General features: G+C 45.0%; 2 protein-coding genes across 2 annotated transcripts in view; one reads left to right on the plus strand and one right to left on the minus strand.

The window, feature by feature from the left end:
* WDR91 (WD repeat domain 91) overlaps positions 1-107 on the minus strand; it is an 18,987-nt gene extending 18,880 nt beyond the window's left edge. Inside the window, 1 exon segment of the mRNA XM_009894409.1 lies at positions 67-107. Within this exon segment, the coding sequence (XP_009892711.1) occupies positions 67-107 (41 nt within the window).
* A 2,457-nt stretch (positions 108-2,564) lies between these two features.
* Positions 2,565-14,526, plus strand: STRA8 (stimulated by retinoic acid 8). The gene is made up of 7 exons (XM_009894410.1): positions 2,565-2,642; positions 3,616-3,700; positions 4,105-4,254; positions 7,363-7,645; positions 8,924-9,000; positions 10,671-10,782; positions 14,452-14,526. Exons 1-7 carry the CDS (start codon positions 2,636-2,638, stop codon positions 14,524-14,526), a joined length of 789 nt encoding a protein of 262 aa, XP_009892712.1. The 5' UTR covers positions 2,565-2,635.
* Positions 14,527-19,549: the final 5,023 nt, after the last annotated feature.

Raw genomic sequence — 19,549 nt, forward strand, 5'->3', positions numbered from 1 at the left:
CAGGCTTCCCCGGGCCGGCCTTCCCCGTCCCGGCGGCAGAAGAAAGACTAAGGGCAGAGTCCTTACCTGTAGGCCGTTCTTATGGTCGGTAACGGGGCAGGGGGCATCGGTGCGGTGGCCGGGAAGGGCTTCCCCAGGCTGTCGCCTTGGGCTGTGCCAGGCCGGCGGGGTGGCTGCAGTGGGCCCAGACGGGCGCGGATCTGCCCCTTTCGCGCATGTGTATGTCTGGTATTGGTACCTGCTCTGATGTCACAGTTAATCGGGAAGAAAATCGCGATGCTGTGAAGTCGTCTGTCTTTTAGTAATAGGGGGAACTGAGGAGCCTCGGCGCTTTGTGAAGCCGAGCCCTGGATGTCCGGCGGAAATGGAGCATCAAATCCTTGCGGGGAAGGGTGCAGGAGGTGGGAGGTTTGTCTCGGCTGTGTTTCATGATGCGCAGTTAGTGGTAGGTTTGGGGTTTTAGTCAGTACCTACAGATGGTACTTCACCTCAGGCAAAGAGATGGTTTCAAACTCCGTGATTTCCTACGGAAAAATGAGCTGGAGTGCTCTTTTCAGTCCCCCTGAACTTTCCCTTTTTGCCTGTCCACTGCGCAGGCTGTAAGATTTCTTTTTCTTCTCTTACGTATTTATTCAGTGTAAATACATGTTGCGTTGCAGGTTTTGATGGAGACAGCTGGAGACTGTAGCAAGCCACCAGCCGGAGTGAGTCCCAAACCCCTGCCACACCTGCAAGAGGTAGAAGTCTGCGTGGCAAAGCCGCGCTTGTTACGGGCACGCCGGCGGGCTTCGCTGGCGAGGCTCTTCAGCGACTTACGGGAAGCTGTTTTATCCCAGTCACACAAGTCATCCTCAAAGGTGCGGAGCGGCGACTGTATTTCTCTATGTATTGCTGTTATACACCGGTATGTTTAAATTTCACCAGGTTTATTAGGATGACCACTGTATCTTTGCAGGTGCCAGTGTGTGTGTAATTTCACTGTGTGCAGTTTTCCTGCATCCCTTTTACTTTAAAGCTGCCAGCTCAGTGTGAGCAAATTATTCCCTTTGTAGTCTCTGGGTCATGGGTTTATCATGTGCCTTATCTGCCCTTTTCTCAGGGAGTTTTTGCAGCTTGTTTATAGCTTTGCAGCTTCTCTATAGTGTTTTGGAAACAAACCAAGGGATCCCATGATGAAAGTTATCTTGAGTTCACAGCATCTTGCTATGAGATCAGAATAGTGGGTTTACAGACAGAAGAAGTTCTAGGGGAGGGTGTAATTAATTCAGCCTTATGAGGTGTGCTCTGTCTTCAAGACACTCTGGAAAAATAAGTCAGGAAAAGGACAACCACCAGTACTGTTTATTGGTCTCTACTAAACTAAGAAACTATTTAAGCAAAACAAAATTGTTTATAAATATTAAATTGACCCAAAATGCTACTGAAAACATGGATATTATCATGCTCAAGGCAGGGGAATAATCATCAGGAGTCCTTTTGTCCTCAACTTTGCCACCGGTTCATTTAGTTAGATTGATTACTTTTGGTTTTCCAGTTTGTAAAATGGAGAAGGTAATGACTGTTTAGGACAGGAAATGTCCTTGTAAAGGGCTTTGAGGCTCTGAACATGCAAAATACTGCTATCTGGGGCTTGTGCCTGCTGAGCCCCTGATTTGAGCTAAGAGTTTAGTTTGCCATGTTCTGAAAAAGATGTAGGTTAAGCTGAAGTCACCATGATCTCAGAAGCCAAGACTAAACAGATACTTGTTTTGTCTAGTCTAAGGGGACTATTCACATACCAGTTCTTAAAATTGCTTTTTCATAGTATCGTGTGCCCCTTGTGTGACTTTTGGGGGCCAGAGAAGTTCGATATCTTCAAGAGCCTAAATACAGAAGTTCGCTCATAGTCCTAGTGCTTTGTGTCTGGCTAAAATATCCAGCGTCAGAGCTCTGCAAGGTAGACATACTGTCTAAGGTGACTGTGGATGATCTCACTGATGACGTAAATCTTGAAATATTTTTGAGATGTCTATGTTTAAATGCACTTGCCATATGTTCTCAGTTATGCTTTCTATAAATTATGAAGGATTGATGTGCAGCACTGAAGTTATTTCAGTTCACATCAGTGTAGCTGAGAGTAAAACATGGCAAAGGCTTCTCCTAGCAAAATTCTCATGGGAAATGATTAGTAAAGTCTTATGCCTAAAGTTGGTACGCATCCAACAAGACTTCACAGCTAGTATTTCTGGACGGGCTCCAAGAAGAGAACCATCCAAACAAGACCAGTTGCTGATGAAAGAAGATCAGAGTTAAATAGCAAATATCTATGTGACTGTGTGTTATGTGTATGTGTTGCATAATATATATCTAAATATTTATATTCTATATTTAAGTTTGCTCTGGTATTAATTCTTTCTCCTTTTCATATGGATAAGGGTAGCTAGTGAAAAAACAGTTGTTTTCACAGACACATCAAGGTAATGGAAGGTCAAAACAAAGGAAAAGTGAAGGAAACAACCAAGGCATATTAAAAGATGAATCTAGTCAGCGCAGAGTGCAATCAGTTCTGATTTCTTCTTATGTTCAGTATCAGGTTTTGCGTAAGGCTGAGAAAACTATCCCAAAGCTGGAGCAAACCTTGGGTTCTTTGCTGAAGATGAAAGGTACTGTATGCGAGTATTTGCCTTGGACAAAGTGCCTGGACTTGTTTTTTATTTATTTGTTGAATAGACACAGGTAGTTAGGCCGTCAGGCCCATTAAAGCGTTCGAGCCAGCTGTGGCTTTAGTTGTAGCAATAAACACGGGATAGCGGAAAAGTCTATCGACCCACTAAGCACTGCACCTCAGAAATCCCCCTCCGGCGCTCCGTCGTTCCTACTCCCTGCCCAGCGTAGGTGAAGGAAGGGAACGTGTTCACCAGTGCTGGCCACTGCCTCCAGTGGCAGCAAGTAGGACGAGGTGCTGATGGGGTAGAGACTTTGGACATATTTTTATGTCCCTTCAAGCGTCCAAATTACTGTCAGCTGGAAAAACACATTGCTATTGATGCAACTTGCACCTCCAATAATTTGCATCAATTAAAAGTCTCAGTGCTTAAAATGAGCAGTCTCCTCTGAACGCACATCCTTGGATAACTTGTAAAAGTCAGTCGTAGGTAGAAGGAATAGTTTGACAGAGCAAAATGGAAGGGATGACAAGCAGTGAGGCTGGTTGATGAGAGTTTGGAGGTAAATTTCCCCTTTTATTGAGTTGCATATATATAGAATTCACAATGGCTGTGAAACACGGGTTGGTTGTCAGGGATATTTACATGCAATTTGCTGATTATATGGCAACCACAAAATACTGTACTCAGTAGTACTTGCCTGGACTTTGGTTGTTGGTTGTTTTCACCATCAGTTCTGTGAGATCAACGTGAGGAAGGTATTGCTTCTGAGTTCTTGAGTGGTCATAAACTCCCAAAATGCTAGTTACATTGTAGGAGGGGCAGAAGTTTATCCTTTCATTTTTGCTTAATGAAAAGCTGTGGCTCGTGAGGAACCGGTTGTTGAAATTATTCTGTTTGATGGGGGCTGAGGGTGAGAGGGAAGCCAAAAGTGCCACTGATGTGACGGTAACCTTTCTGCTGACAACAGAGTCCTTCAGTCTGGAGGATGGGAACCCGTCCAGCTTGGAGGAAGCCAGGGAGGAATATGTCAAGAGACACTTCAGCGATCACAGGTAAGGGCTTATACCAATCAAGGAAAGGTGATAATAGTTTGCACTTGCTTCTGTCCCAGCATCTCTGAACCTCTTCGTCATTGTTACTGAATTTCCAAGCAGAGGCCTTTCGTCGTTAGGAAAAGATGAAGAGATTTCACCTGGACCACTGTAATTCCGCACAGGGCATGAACTCTCTAGGCATGTTGTTGGTCTCCTTTCCAGTCAGTGCTTGTATTTCTTTGCCCTTCTATGTAGCTCATTTCCACCAAGGACTTCTCATTCACCTGCAAAGCAAAAGGAGGAGGAGAAAGCCAACTTGGGAAGAACGGCTCTGGACTCTGGAGTGACCATGACAAGGGCCTTATTAATCCAGTTAAGAAGTTCTTCATGTGGCTTTTTTTTTTCCTGTGTGTTCTTTCCAGCACTGCATCAGCCTCAGAAGCTGTGAGTGAGAGTGACTCTACCGTCTGGTATTTGATTCAATGTGAAAAACAAACAATGCAAGAGGATGGGAAGCCAGAATTTATCCAGTCTCCAGGCACTTCATCTCCGGATCTGGTGGAATTTGAACGGTAGGTGCACCCCAGGTTGCCTGCAGTTTTTTAGTCTGTTTGCATTAACACTGTGCCTCCAGCTGCTGCCGTTTGTGCAGCCCTGCTGGAGCCTGCATCCGCCTTGCAGAAGCCTCGTGCCAGCAACTTTGGCCCTGCTGGTGATGAAGCTGAGCGCCTCCCGAGTCCCTTACCTGTCACTTGCCTGTGAGTGGACTCCCAGCATCGCAGCAGCCCTCAGCTCTGCAGGCCTTGGAAAATCCCTGAGGATTTTCCACCCATCCTCAAGAAAGAGAAAAAATTTTCTTTCGAGTGTGTCAGTCCCTGTGTGGCCATGCTTTACCGCTGCCCAGATGACGTGCGGAGTAAGAGGCAACATACCTGCTAACCGTAGTGGTTTAACAGGCAAGCTCAGGTGGAATAGGAGGTTTTTCATCCAGAATGATTTATGCAGGTGCATGTCCCCGTGCGTTTGTGGTATCAGTACCACTATCGAGTTGTATCCCTGCGGTGGGGTTAGATTTTAGGAATGTAGGATTTGCTGCACTGGATGAAATTCTCAAGAGGCTGTCTGTATGTGTTCTGGGGAGGTGTAGGAACCAGAGGTAGACAGATACTTTCCCCCACAGTGATGTTCATCCTGCCTCTAATAGCATTGTTATGAGAAGCTTGAGCACTGTTGCTCCTTCCAGAAATAGACCCTTAGCTCCTGGCAGCTTGGAGTACTTTTTTTTTTTTTTTGTGGGATCAGAACAGGGTAAGGCTGGATGCAACCAGGGAAGATCATGTAGTCCTCAGTGTGCAGGCTGCAGAATAGCAGTGGTCTGGAAAATATCAGAAAGCACTCCTCAAAACATCTGCAACGTGGTGGGAGAGGAGGAGAACCTGAACACTTGTATGTGTGTTACACTTATAGCTAGTGGGTACAAGTCTGTAACCCCCTTTAGGATCAGCTCCTAAGTGCCTGGGGCAGGATCAAAAATCAAAACCCACTGTTCTTATGTCAGCGGTCTGTGTATTTTAACCTGGGATCGTAATGGTAAAATTACTGGGGTCTTTTTCAAAGTTTTTGTTATCTTAAGACTGAGTACATTTTTCATCACATTCTTCCCCTTGCTGTCAAACAGCACTAGGAGGTACTTAGGGGTCATGGATGCTTTTCTGAAAGGATAAATGATCATTTCATTGTAAAGATTTGAGAAACAGATGGTTGTCTAATCTATCCTGTACCCTCAAGCAGAGTCTATTTTACCCTAACCATCCAGAGTTAAGAAGATGGGGCGCAGGGCAATCCACAGCTGCAGCTGGCATCCTCTTCCACAGCATCACCGGCATAAACAGAAAGTTCCACAGTTCCTTCTTCTCTTTTGCTTCGAACTGGTACTTATTTACAAAATTCCCTTGGACTATTGAGTTTTTCATCAAACTGAGACTGCAGTTGTGCCAGCAGATGGCACCAGCCTCCTGCTACTGTTCCTGCTTTTGCTCCTGGGAGACTCGGAGGTGGCTGTAGTAAGGTATCATTTACAAGACCTTGAAATGTGCTGAATCAAGATTTTCTGGGGGAAGTAAGCTCTGCTTCATCAAAGGCAGAGCCGTAAACGCCTGACTTTCCCCTTCTTCACTGACAAAGTAGACCAGGGCCTGTACTGTCTGGACTCTGGCACTTATCCTACAGTCTTATGGCAGACTGCGGTTGGTTCATAGCTATTTCTTCTCAAAAAATGATCTTTTATAACAAGCATAAAACCATACGGACTCTTCATCAAAGAAAATAACAGCCTTTTGGTGATCGGCTAATCATGTTATTTGGGCAGCATCGGAAGTGCTTTGAGCTTCAACGGGTTGGGGTTTTTTTTCATGTCCAGCAGCAGGAGCTACAACGGTAGGACTACGCAGTACTCCATCCAGTGGAAAACGTGGTTGTCTCCTTCCAGATAGGAAGGAAATAGCTGAGTCATGGTTCAAGCTTAATTTCTTTAGCAAAGCAGTCTAATGGTGATTCATATTCTTCTGTTTGAGAAACTCCAGATCCTTTGTTTGGAGCTGGACATACGGAATCCTTGGTGAGCACAATACCTTACAGGAGAACACTTATTCCCCTTCCAGTGTTTTGTCTCCAGAAATGGTGGAAAATACTCCAGAGTATGGAAACTGGAGTTCAAACATGTTTATGCTTGTGTGCAGAATTATCTTAAGATCTTCAATATTGGTTTGCTAAAACAAATATTTAAAAAAAAAAAAAAAAAGAAGACAAGACTGAACTCTTCTGAGTTACTTTCTTATGCAATACTGTTCAGTTAATCAGGAAATGTGCTCATTTGGGACACCTTCCAAGGAATCATTTTGAGCCCAAACTTAGTAACAATGACTGCTGTTCATAGAACTCTTTGTTTTTTACTCCTTTGATTTTGTTATTTTCATCTGAGAAGCTCTAAGCATTTAATTAACCTTCAGTGTTGCTTTCCAAAGTAGACAATATTCTCCCTGGTTCACTGTGCCACGCAGTCCTAACACAAGAAGTGGGCTCGTTCTGAAATTTAGTCACTGGGTTGAAATTACGACATTTACGTTCCATTACCAGTTTCACTACAGACTGCATAGAAGTCAGTCTTAGGGGCGTAAAGTGGAGGAAATTGAGCTCCCGTGCTTATCTAAGTCGGAGCATCCAGGCCTGGGGTAGTCTCTTTCTATCCGTATGTATACTACCTAATACGTCAGGGTCTGACCTCAGCCAAGTCTTTTAAGTGTAGTGCAATGCCAGTAAAAGTATAAAAAGTGACTTACGGTGTAAAAGCCTCAGGGTACAAGGGCACGTAACTCAAAATTTATTAAATGCCAGAATGAGGTTTGCCTGTGCAACAAGTAGAGCCTGGAGCTTCTGTTGTGAGGCAGTCCTGCTGAGCCTGTGGCTGGAGCCTGCCTTTTCCAGATGAAATCTTGCCAGAACAGAGTTGCTAAAATCTTCAAACAGGGTTGGGCAACCTTCAGTAATTGTATGAAGTCTTAGGGGGGGGAGTCAGTGAAGTAGTTATGAGTAGGAGCTACTCCCCAGTCTCCTGCTGATTTACAGTAGCTGGCTGCCTCATAGCCTGCCTTTAAGAGATGCTCCCTTTCCTTTCATTACAGATACCTGTATTTTTATAAGCACACAGTGGACCTGCTGATAGAGCATGAAATTGTTTGTACTGAGGAGCTGCCTCTTCCTGAGGTCTCCACAGCTGTTTCCCACCTCTGGCAAGAGCTTTCTGAAGAAAGGAGAGACAGCATCTTGCAGTACTGTAGCCAGAGAGATTTCCTCGTGGATCCTAAGGCTGCTTGCCAAGAGCCTGCGTGCGCTGAAGGTAGTGTGAGGGACAGCCAAGGTAACAGTGAGGAAGCCAGTGGTTCCTCGGTCTCCACACCAGAGGAAGTAAGTGCTTAGTGACACACCTCATCTGCCTCTGAAACTCCAAGCCTTCAGTTGCTAATTGACTCTGCAGCTTTTAATTGGAAACACACAGTAGTTGTAATTAAGCTTTCCCAAGACCACTGGAATGCATAAGGGGAGACAACAAGCAGTCTTTGAGTAAGTCTTGGAGTCTCCACCGAATTCTCGCTTGGTAAGATACACAGCAAGCTATAGGAGCGCAGTGGTAGTAATCCTGCTAGTCTCCACTGACCTGTAGAGTTTCTATGCTAAGTAACACTTAAATTTGCTCTAACTTGCTGCAGGGGGAGGGAGCAAGACCAAGAATTATACAGTTACTGTGCTCTGCAGACTCTCCAAGGAGCACAGATGAACTAAATCCAGAAGAAATACCCAGTTTGCCGAAGCCTGCTGTGTTTTGGGTTAGGTGGTTGGTTTTTTTCATCAAAGCACTTGGTAGCAAAGAGAAAATATTTGTAGAGCAGTTCCAGTGGTACAGGGCTAATCACTGCCCGTGCCATGCACCTCTGCAGAGCCAAGAAGCCAGTGACTGAGTAGACCATGGCATTTGTTAAAAAGAGATTAAATGACAGCCAACGCTTTGTAAGCTCTTCCTAGAGCACTGATTACTTAAGCAAGTAGCTGCTCAAAGACGTGTAATTTTATTAGCTGCAAGGGAGGGACAGGTGTCCACCTTTAGCGTCCAAGTAATTGCATTGACAAGTTCTTTTTGAGCCTCAGGACACAAATTATTGCTGACCTCCTTAGGAAATGTCATGGGGATGTTGCATCTACGGAACTTTCTGGCACAGAAAAATGTGTGAACTGCCTTATGGCAGAGTGAACTAATGAGCTTGTCGGTCTGTCACAGGGAGCATCCAAACTCTTTTGTAAACCAGGTTGCACACTGGAATCAGATTTGGGGAGACTGGCTGGTACAGCTGAGATCTTTAGCCATAAGCAGCAGCCCATGGTCAAGTCTTTAAAGCACTGATACAATTTTTTTTTTACTGATTCCTTGGGGGATGTAATGTTAAGTTTAATTCCTAGAGGTTGAAGCACAGGCCTAAGGGAATGGACTAACTTTGTTTTCGTAGTCATGAAATTCCTTATTATTCTTGTCTCCACAAAATCCTCTTGGTTTACTTTAGCCATAAACGTACCTGTTAAATGAAAAGAAAGAATATCGTGCTTTTAAAGACTTCATTGTTAAAAATGATGCCCTAGGTAAAACTTTTAGATGGGTGGATATGTTGATATCTGAAGTGTTTTCTCTGATAGGTAATGTTTGAAGATGCGTTTGACATTGCTGCTGGTTTCCTTGACAGAAGTGAGACTCAGGGAATGTCTAGCCAGAGGTAAATTACAAACTCACCCCTTTTGCTGGACAGAATAAGTTAATAGCCCACTGTCAATACTGCATGGCAAGTTTGCTGTGGAGTAAGGCAAAACTTCCTTTTTTGTGCCTAATTTTTAGTAAATGGTTAGAATAGGAGCCTCTAGCAATTGTGCTCACAATAATACTGTCTCTTAAGGTGGAAAAGTGAAATGAATAATAGGCATTTACAGCAGGATTAGTAAGAATCACTTATTAAGAGCACCCCATCACTTCAGGATAACTGGAGTCCTTCTGATTTTCTTCACCACTCTGCGTAACTTTCCATCTCGCTTACCAGGTCTATGAGGACCATAAGGCATTCCCTGGATAAGTCAGCTAATCATAAACTGTACTCTCATTCAATGACACAAAAACTATAAGTTTTTAACATTGCCTCCCTTACCTTTTTCAAGTGCCCTTACTCAATCACAAGGAGGTGATCAAGCTGTAGTGTGGTTGACCTGAACGGTAACATCAAAGAAATACAAGACCTATTAAATAATAACAGCTCTTTCCTCTGCAGGTCAGATGAGTTACCTAACAGAGAACATAGATACAAAGCTGGCACTGCCTTTGATTTTTCCCAGTAGACCAAAGAAAGAAAAGGGTTGCTTTCCTCAAGAGGAAAGTCACATTATGACTCATCCTTTATGAATTCTTGCTACTTAGTCTTTGTTAGGATTGTTTCTCTTTGCAAATAGTGTTTTAATCTGGTTTTTAAAATCCTGTTTGCTACTAATTTTTCCAGATTTAGAGAGTTCTTTAGAATGGGTCTTTCTGTCTTTCACCACTATTCCACCTTGCACTTCCAGAACAGAATGAATGGAAAGAAGGTTGTTTTGGCTGTTGATCAGAATATACTTGAGTACATAACAAAGCTTAACAAATATGTGTCCATTAAATAACATTTATTAGGTCACAATTGCTGTTTGCTTTTAAGATAAGATTAAATATTCCTTAATACTGTAATGTATTGCCATCATCTTTGCAATCTGTTTTAGGTCCCAAATTAGATTACTATTTCAGCAGTCAACATGTATTCTGTTCCCTTCCTTCCCTATCACTCTGTGCCTTGTAATTCTGGACAGAGTCACAATGGCAGAACTTTGTAAAATCCCAGGGAGAATATAGAGGTGAGGTCCAGAATCAATATCATAGCTTTTTGCCAAAGTTACCTGTTGCCTGAGTACAAACCTACCAGCAATAGCTCGTGCGTCGTTTCATGACCACATATTACTGCATTCTCAAAAACTTTACAAAAGAACTCAAAGCTGTTCCTCTGAACAACCCTACAAAATACACTACCAAATTGCCATTGTTGCTCTCTGTTATAATGGATATATACTTTTCCCCAAAACAGTGTTACTATAGCTGTCATGTATCAGTAGATCTCTTTGTTGTGGTACTAGTTTCGTGTACTGCTGTTCTCTGTTCTTACATATCTTCCTTGCATTTGTTAGACAATATCTCGTCAATACGTCCACCTCCGCGCCTCCCTGTCTTGCTTGGCTATTTTCTTTAATATCAAAATTGTCTTGAAAACAATTGGAATCTTCTTTAATTTATAAGTAAAATGTGGAGGAGAGACAGTAAGTAGGAGGAGAAATGAAGGAACAGGAAATTAAGTACAGTATCTTGTTCCATTTTCAGTTCAGCATTTGCAAGCTGCACTTCTGAAAATCCAGAGGATCACCACAGACTCTATCTGCAGATCACTGATTTCCTAAAACGCCTCTTCTTTGCTAATACACAGTTTTGCCAGGTAAGCTTTGCCAAAAGATACCTTATAGAAGGAGCAATATATTTCTGTCATTGACAGAAAGGGATTTCTGTTTTCTGCGCTTCTCATATTGTCCAGAATCAGTACAAATAAGAATTTGGGGTTCATCACTTCAGACGTGTCATTCCAAAAGGTCAGTAGGATTGCCTTTGTAAGAGGCAAAGCGTGAGGAGTTATTTGCTTGAGCGTTATTCAAAATGGCAAATGACATGAGGAATTTTTTTTTTTTTTTTTTTATTGTTTCCCTGAAAGTTCCTTGTGGAAAAGCTCGAGTGATCTCATCTGAGCAGGCGAAGCTCACTTCACAGTTCTCCATTAACCCCCCAGCTGCTTCATTCTGAGCTCAGCAGGACCACCTTCTGCTTGTCTGGGTGCCCGGTTCCCTACCCTGTGCCCTCTGCTGGCAGGCCTTAGGAGTAGGGTGTTCGTGTTCTTGAAAGAGATGATAAACAGCTGCTGAGCTGCCTCTTAACCTCAGCCTACTCTTGCAGATTCGCTGAGCCAGAAGTCGTTGTGTTTGCCGTGTTCTTCCTCCTCTTCTTGCCCTCCTGCCAAGGAGGTGGTTCAGGGCTTGTGCCTGGGTGGAGGAACAAAAGGGAGATGTCTCTTAGTGGAGCATGCTTCTTTGGGCTCAGAGTCAGTTGTACCTCCACAGTAGCCACTGTTTTGCTGTTTTCTATCGCCTAGCTTCTACCCAGTCTCTGTTACTTGAGCAGACGCTCCTTTGAAGGAAATAGAGTGTTTGTCATGAGGGATAACTGGGACAGAAAACCAAGCAGCAACTAGCGTTGCACCACTGTATGATTCTATCACATAGTGACTGCTGCATGCCATTTGGTTCCCCCCATCTCAGGGACACTAGAAGAGGTGCAGAGAAGGGCAGCAGGCACCGCAGAAGCCATTAAACAAGAGTTACTAAAGTAGGGGCTCTTCTGCAAAAAAGACTGAGGAGTACCGTGAGAGAATTTTGATGCTAAATGGTGTGGATTTGGTACACAGAATGATTATTCATTGTGTCTAACACCAGAAGAACTAGAAAGCACTCAATGAAATGAACAAACAACATATTAAAAAATACTTGCACCTGCCAATTACCAGATTTAACTGCTGGGACATCAGTCCATTGACAATCTGAAGGTCCAGATACAATTTCCAGCTCAGAAGGTCCTCGCAGCACAGTTTGCCATAACGTGGGCACGTATATTGTGGAACAGAGCACACTGCATGCACAGTTCTTGCACTTTTGCTCTAAACGTTATCTGCTGGCTGTTGTCAGAGACCAGGTACTGATCTACACAGCCCTTTGGTCCGTGAATAGCGTTCTTCATAAGAGCAGAGCTCTTCCTGTGTTTATATAAATGACCAGGAACTGAGCATACCTAGAAAGAAAAGCTTTAAGCAAGATACAGTATTTTCCAGTTTTAAATTTCTTTTATGAACATCATGCCTGGCAGTATTAGGTGGTCCCATTTTGTCCTTCTGCTTGGTGCTGCATAGTTATATGTGAGCCCAAGTCCATCCCACGGTCCGAGATGAGGTGGTATGAGAAGAGGCAGTGCCTCTTGCAAGCTTTAAAGAGGGACATTTGAAATAAGACTAGGAGAGTGGGACTGATGGGAAGATAGCAGAAGAAGCTGAAGTATTGGCAAATTGGCAGTTGACTGAGCTCTGTGGACCCAAAAGGAAATAAAAGGCTGCGTGCACTTCTTTTATGCAGGAACTTTGAGTTGTCTGTGATAAGACAACAAAAAAGGAGTTTGAGCAGAAATCACCCAAGCTAGAGAGTACTAATAATGTGAAGGTCACAATCTGTTTTGGTTTAGATAACGGCAGTACAGCATATCTAGAGAGTCCTGCCAAGAGGCAAAAAAAAAAAAAAAATACAGCTGACAAAAATTTTTTGTTTTGAGTGCAGAAATTCATCTCCATCTCAAAGCAAACAGATTGAGGCAGTTATGGAAGTGGTTGCAGAGCAGGGCTAGGGGATGTTCCAGCTAGCTTACAGCTGACAAGAATTTTTTGTTTTGAGTGCAGAAATTCATCTCCATCTCAAAGCAAACAGATTGAGGCAGTTATGGAAGTGGTTGCAGAGCAGGGCTAGGGGATGTTCCAGCTAGCTTGAAACACAGCAACTCAGGCAGCAGCAGAGCGCTCAGTATAGGCAACACACCTTACCCCAGAAATTGGGCTACTGAGAGCATCGGAGGCTCCTGGACTTGACAGGGAAAGGAGCCCTTCCTCCTTACCTTATAGGCGTGACTTAACCCCTGCAGACCGTTCCCCTTGCCTTGATGTAGTACCTGTGCCAGTGCTACACTAGCCCAGGAGTTTGGGCAGTGCTGGGATAAATTATCTCAAGGATAAGGGGATGTCCTGGTGCACTGTGCACGCAGTTCATAGAAGACGCAGAGGTGGGTATCGGGTGCAGTACCCAGGCGAGGCACGCGATGTGCACCCGACTGAAATATGAGAGGCAGCCTATGGTCTCCTTTCCTTTCATCTGCAGAGCTGAGGAGGTGACGGGTTTTATTGCTGGTCATTACGTGCCAGTGTTATGTTATGCCATTTCTGGTTAAGTGTCCAGGTACAAAGTACTATCATCTGATTGTGTACGTTCACCATTTCGTAGTCACAGATCCACCGAGCGCAGCTCCTCCTGAGGCGCTGCCCTGGCTCTCAGAGGCTGCCAAGGGCATGCACCCCACTGGTATAAAAGGCTTGAGAAAGTCTCACACAAAAGGAGGGAGGAAATCATTTGGACAAGGAAAAGGAGGGCTCTTAAAAGGACAGTGACCCAAAAATGAGAACAGGAGCATGGAAGCTCCTGGAAGATAGAGAAATATTTCTGAGTGTGAGATTAGTTAAGCAATCTTGTAATTTTTCAAGAGCTGTTGTCTTAAGGTCACATCATAAGAGATGCTTAGCAGCAAAAGCAGTAAAGAATTAATTTAGATTGAGGTCCAAACGTTTTACAATGTCTAAGTGAAAGTCAGTGGGGTTTTTTTTCTAAATAGCACTGAGCACCTTTACATCTTCAAAAGCACACTTTCTTCTAAAATTATGGATTTTAGATGAGCCACTTGACAAGCAAGTGGGATTTAGTACTCCTTAAGCTATACATTTTTTAAACAGCACCTATTTTTAAAAGCAGTCTTGCCCTAAAGAGTCTTGCATCAATGCAGAAGGTGGACTAGATGGACTGCAGGCATGAACACTTTCATCTCCTTGACTTTCATTTCTCAAGAGCCACTTATTCTCTGTAAGTTGGCGAAAGAGAAGACTATTTCCTTCTGTTGCTAAAAGAGCAGCAAAGCCTGAAGTCGGTAGAAGTTTCGGGCTCAAGGAAGCTCTCATAACTTCAGAGCCTGCTATGTGACCCGCTTGCTACCACTGTCAGTCACAGCTGTCTAAATGATGTAAATAGACATGGGGTGGAGTCCTGTGATTTTAGAAAGGTTGAAAAATTGAGCTGTTCTTCATCGGGCACCTCAGGCAGTTGACAAGTGCTGGTGGCTGATGCAGAGAGGAAGGGGGGGCGCACAGCGCATGAGCTGATACAGGCCAGCACTTGACCAACCCACTGTATATATGAAACACAATCAACTCCTGTGATTTTTAATCCTGCTTGACTTTGGGGTGGGGGGCTTTCAGGAAGAAGATCTCGCGTTCGATTATGAGACTGTGATGCTGAGGTGCACTGAGACCTTCGATGATGAAGATTTCTAAAGAGTGTCTCTGTTTGCTAATGTTTCGCCGAGCATTGCCGGGTACACCAGGCACTTGAAGAGACTGTACCTCTTTCGGTGAAGCACCTCTCTGAGCAGAGTGGGGAGACGCTGTGTTAAAAGTGGTTTGTTACTGTTGACTTTTCATTCCCTCATCAGTGTTTCTTGATATATCAGTTGAGTAATTTATACCTTTAAAAGTTCCAGGGTTTAGATATTTACACAATCTTAAGAAATACTCTTGTCTATTGCTTTTTAATGTTTAAGCTCGCTTCACAAGTCAACTGAGGCATGTACAGTTAGGTGACCTTGCCTAGCATAAGCTGTGGCAGAGCTGCAGAGAGGTCACACCAGTGACAGCCTGCGCACCCCCAAAGGATGCGGGTCTCAAACTGCAACTCGCAGAAATCACCAAGTGCCCTGCACCCTGGCAGCGATTACTTTTCCTGTACAATTTTTCAGCTCAGGCTGACAAGGAAAGAGGGATTTCCTTACAGAGAGTGAGATGGGGCTCTTCCATCCCTTTATGAGGACAACAGCAGTGGCCACCAAATTGTCCCGAGATGCACAGGCACACTAATACGCTTTGGATTATTTACTTTTGCGAAGTGAGTAAAGCTGAGTGAGCAGCCCTGTGCTTTTCTGCCATGTATCATTTTTTGATGAGTAGTGCTGCTCAGATAGCGTCTCGGAATTGAAAACACTGTGAAGATGAGTGAAGATGAATAAAATCCTTCATATGGCTGAGCTATCATTAGAGGCTCTCTGCAGCCTCAGACAAATGGTGTTTTGGTTATGCTGAGGTCGTGCTAACAGCCCTCGCAAACAGCAAGGGTAAAAGTTTGATTTTTAAAATCTAAACTAAAGCCACAGCATGCCCAGGTATCCATCGGCCTTCAGCAGCCAGGCTTTGAGGCTGAATCCAAGAGGGCTGAGCTGCGGCCCTGCCTCGGTGCATGGCAGCACGGTACGTGCAGCTGTATTCCAGCAAACACACGTAGAGACTCGTACTGAAGCGCCAGGGGAGAATAACTCCTCCAGATCACCTTCTGTCCCTGCAGTTGAGGCTGTGGTAGCACTCCCAGGTGGATGTTTGCCAGGCTGCTGTGTTTGGAAGTGGGGCGGAGGGCTCCTAATTGCAGATCCTGTTTGGGTTTAAGAGCCCCTCTGAGTTCTGCAGCGTGCAGCCTTGCCTCTCCACGGTCTTTCTAGTGCGCGGCATGTGCACAGGCCATCATTGCTTTGAGGCTACACGCGATGCTGGCTCTCCCTCCTCCTCCTCTCCTTCTCATTCCAAAATGCCAAGGATGTGCATCCCCCTGGGCAGTATGGATTTTGGAACACGTGCTGGTTGAAATACATGTACAGACTTTGCAGGGCATCCAAGCTCAAATTGTTCTTTCCTTTAGCTAATACAAGAGATATACAAACATAGACTAATAAGTGTTTGCATCGTGTTCTGCCTGTGTTTTCTTATTGTGCAGTTTTGGGGGGAAATAGGTTAGTTTTTCTCAGTGTTGAGGCTACTTTTTCTACAAGCTTTTAGCTGTAGAAATCTTACAAACTTCTCTCATCTCCGGTTCCATTTGCAACACAACATTTGGTCAGTTTTGTTACGTTAATGAGCCTTTCACCACATCCATCTTAATTACTGCATCAGCTGAGGTCAAGCTTGGTAATACCGGAATGTACCGTAGGACAGCTGTGGGAGTAGGTAATGTTCAAGGATTAACGACCTTTTGTTATTAGCCTTTCATCCTCGTCCTTTTGAAGGACAGTACAGGACAGAAGTTAAATAGCAGAATATTTCATTTTCAAATGGCTTTAAGCCTGCCACCTACCACAGGAGACAGTTTTGAATAGACACCATATGCTATGTAGATGCATTCCCTTGATCATCACATATCAGAGCTTCTCATGCTTCACCAGCAGAATTTTAGGTTAAGACTGGCCTGAACATCAATGTGAAACAACAGGTGTGATCAGGTAATGTGAAAATAATAACTCTTCCAGATGGTAGCGAGCTTTGTGGGCGATGTTATGGCATTAAGGAGAAGATGAAGAGCACATTACTTTTTGGTTCCTCCTGTCACACGATCCTGGTTTACAAGAGCACGGGCTTGTGTGTAACACGGGAAGGCAGTTCCCTCTCCCGCAGAGCGCACAGTACACAGACAGTAGCTGTTCTGCCCTGCTGTGTTTGAGGTCCGCTCTGCCTTGGCAGGGAAACCGCCCTAATTCCTCAGCGCGTTATTGCTACGTGTGCACGGGTACCGCTTTGTGCAGTGCTCGGTGGTTGGCGCGATGGAAACTTTTGATGAAAAACATCTGGGAAATGTGGGCTAGCAGGCAACTGGGGCAGGGCAGTGGGAAGGAGTTAGAGGCAGAAGGGCATCAGGGAGGGAGGAGTGGGAAACACGAAAGCATCGGTGGAAGTGCGGCCATTGCAGGGGTGCGGGCAGACCAAGCTGAACAGGGCAGAGTAGGACCAGGTACCATTAATTACAACTGTGCTGCAGCGTGGCAGCTCCTCGCTTTACGACATAGAGATCGTAATGTAGGACAAACCTGCTGCCGAGGTCACATCTTCTTGTGAGAAAGCTGTGAAAATGAGCCTCTGATTAGCTGTTGTAGAGCGAGCGCATCTAGGCCCAAGCAAATACCCATCACCAGGTCTCCTCGGCCAGAACAGTGGGAGCATCTGCCTGGACTTCCCAATTAGCTGTCTGCCTCTCTGCAAAGCTGCAAGCAGGGTGACCCCAACACCTGGCTGAAATCAGTAAGTCTGGCTGTGCTAAGGACTCAACAGGAGCACCAAGGGTAATCCGGTTGACAGGTGGCTGGCTCTTCTCCAGGCGAGTCGGAACGGCCCTCGAGTGTTCAGTTTTACACTTGAGGATCCTCCGATTTTTATTTCTTTTCATTAAGTAGCAAATAAACAGAAGCTGTGTCGCTGCGGTGCAAAACCGGAGCTGTTTCCAAACCTCAAGTGGCCACATGCAGCTGGGAAAGAGGGGTGGCCCCGCAGCCCAACCCCTGTGTACTTTGTTTCAAAATTTGGAAATGTCCCCCTGAGGCAGATAAAAGGATATTTTCTAAATATACAACAAACGCACCAAAGGGGGAATTGTAAAGGACATTTAGGAGCCTGAGTTTGAAATAAGGACATAAAACAGCTTCTGAAAAACTGCCTCTAAGCCTTAGCAACACCAGACACAGCTGTCCTGGACCAGTATGCCCCCGCACAGCTGTCTGCGCCTCCTGGGCCGGGGGATGTGCCGGGGTAACAAATGAGCCTCCGCTGGGGATTCGGGCCCCCTCGTGCCAGGAGCTGTAAAGTCATGCCCAGCTCTACCCCAGGGAGCTTGCAAGCCAAATGCAAGATGGGGACACGCAGACACGGCAGCAGGCTTGGTGTGCAGATGTTCTCCATCCTTGAGGTGGGGAACAAAAAGGCAATTGAAGAGTGATTTTTATAGGAAATCTGTACCAATGTTGGGGTTTTTTTAACAAGTCTAAAGCAAATATACACCTCCGGCACTTGCCAGCATCCTAACGTGTCTTATGAGGAGAAGCAAAAAGACATGGCTGCAGCCTCCACAGACCTGACACAGAGCCACTGGAATTCCTGAGGGTTCATGCTTCCCACCTCGCTTTTTCCATGTGAGTATCCCAAGTGTAGCACCGAAGAAAAAAGTCTCACGTGGAAGATGGAGCATCCAAAGGCTACGTAGTGCGGCAGGTTTTTGGCCCTAATGATGTTGCTTGTGTACCTCGGTCATTAGCTGTGTATCTTGTCCCCATCTAAACCACTCCTCCAGTGCATGGCAGGTCTGGGCAGTGGCAGCCTGGCAGCTTCAGTACTGGGCACGGGAACGGGGTGATGTAGAGTAACAAGTGGCTTTCACACATGTGCTACAGCATAAGTAAATTCCAGAGGTCTGATGAGTAAGACATGGGGTTTGTCTACTAGATCCTCTGGGAGCATAGTCAAGGCCCTAGAGGCTGAAGAAGATAACAGGGCTGAGATGCCTGGGACTACTCATCTCTAAAATCCGTGATGGTGCTGGGGATCAGAAATACTTAAATGTGCAAATAATTTTTTCTCCCAAAGACATACACCCCACAGTCTTCAGTGAAGGCACCTCAACCTGCCAGTAACAGCAATTCATACCATATTGTTTCCTCTGTTAGGATCCCAACATTCATTCACACAATTGATCTAAGACACTGATACGCCCCTAACCGATAAAAACAAGCCACGTAACGCTACGGCTGCGGGATGGGACTAAAGAGCAGGACTGTAATAGGCATGAGGGCTAAAGGCTTTTCATTGCAACCACCCAGGTTTCATTCAGGCTTGAGACAAGAGGACGAAGGGGACATTGTATCAGAGCCTTCAGCTGTCCAGTGGGGGGTACAGAGAAGATGGGGTCAGACTTTTCTCAGAGGGGAACAGTGACGGGACAACAGGCAACAGACACAAGGTGAAGTGTTAGAAATTCCAGTTAGACACGAGGGAAAACGCTTTTCACCATGAGGATGGTCAGACACTGGAACAGGCTGCCCAAAGAGGCTACGGCTCTCCATCCACAGCTCAACTGGTCACAGTCCTCTGCAACCTGGTCTAACAGGACCGGCTCTGAGCAGGGGCTGGCCCAGATGATCTCCGGAGGTCCCTTCCAACTGAATTACACTGTGATTGTTTGTATACTACCTAGCACTCACTCGGGCAGTCACCCTGAGAAATATTACACTGTACATTTTATTCAAATATCGAAGAAATCTTAGTGCAAGAAACACAAACTACAGCGACAATGTTATTACAAACCACCGGCAACCAGCACCATGCGCAATCACATTATATATGACTATATAGGTTAAGGCTGTTTCGGCTGATAATGGAAAGGAGCAAGAATCTGCAAACCATTTTCCAGAGAAGTGGTTGTCACCGCAAAGTCACCACACCAGACCAAACAGGTACATTGAGGGGGGACACAGGACATAGCAGTAGCGGGGATGCA

This window comes from Charadrius vociferus, unplaced genomic scaffold, assembly GCF_000708025.1.
Source record: "Charadrius vociferus isolate BGI_N301 unplaced genomic scaffold, ASM70802v2 scaffold871, whole genome shotgun sequence".
Lineage (NCBI taxonomy): Eukaryota > Metazoa > Chordata > Aves > Charadriiformes > Charadriidae > Charadrius > Charadrius vociferus.

Bases quoted from the DNA above. Each gene is read 5' to 3' on its own strand.
- STRA8 (XM_009894410.1), top strand. The intron at 7,646-8,923 runs GTAAGTGCTTAG...TTTCTCTGATAG, and splicing joins CGGTCTCCACACCAGAGGAA to GTAATGTTTGAAGATGCGTT. The intron at 10,783-14,451 runs GTAAGCTTTGCC...GGGGGCTTTCAG, and splicing joins CTAATACACAGTTTTGCCAG to GAAGAAGATCTCGCGTTCGA.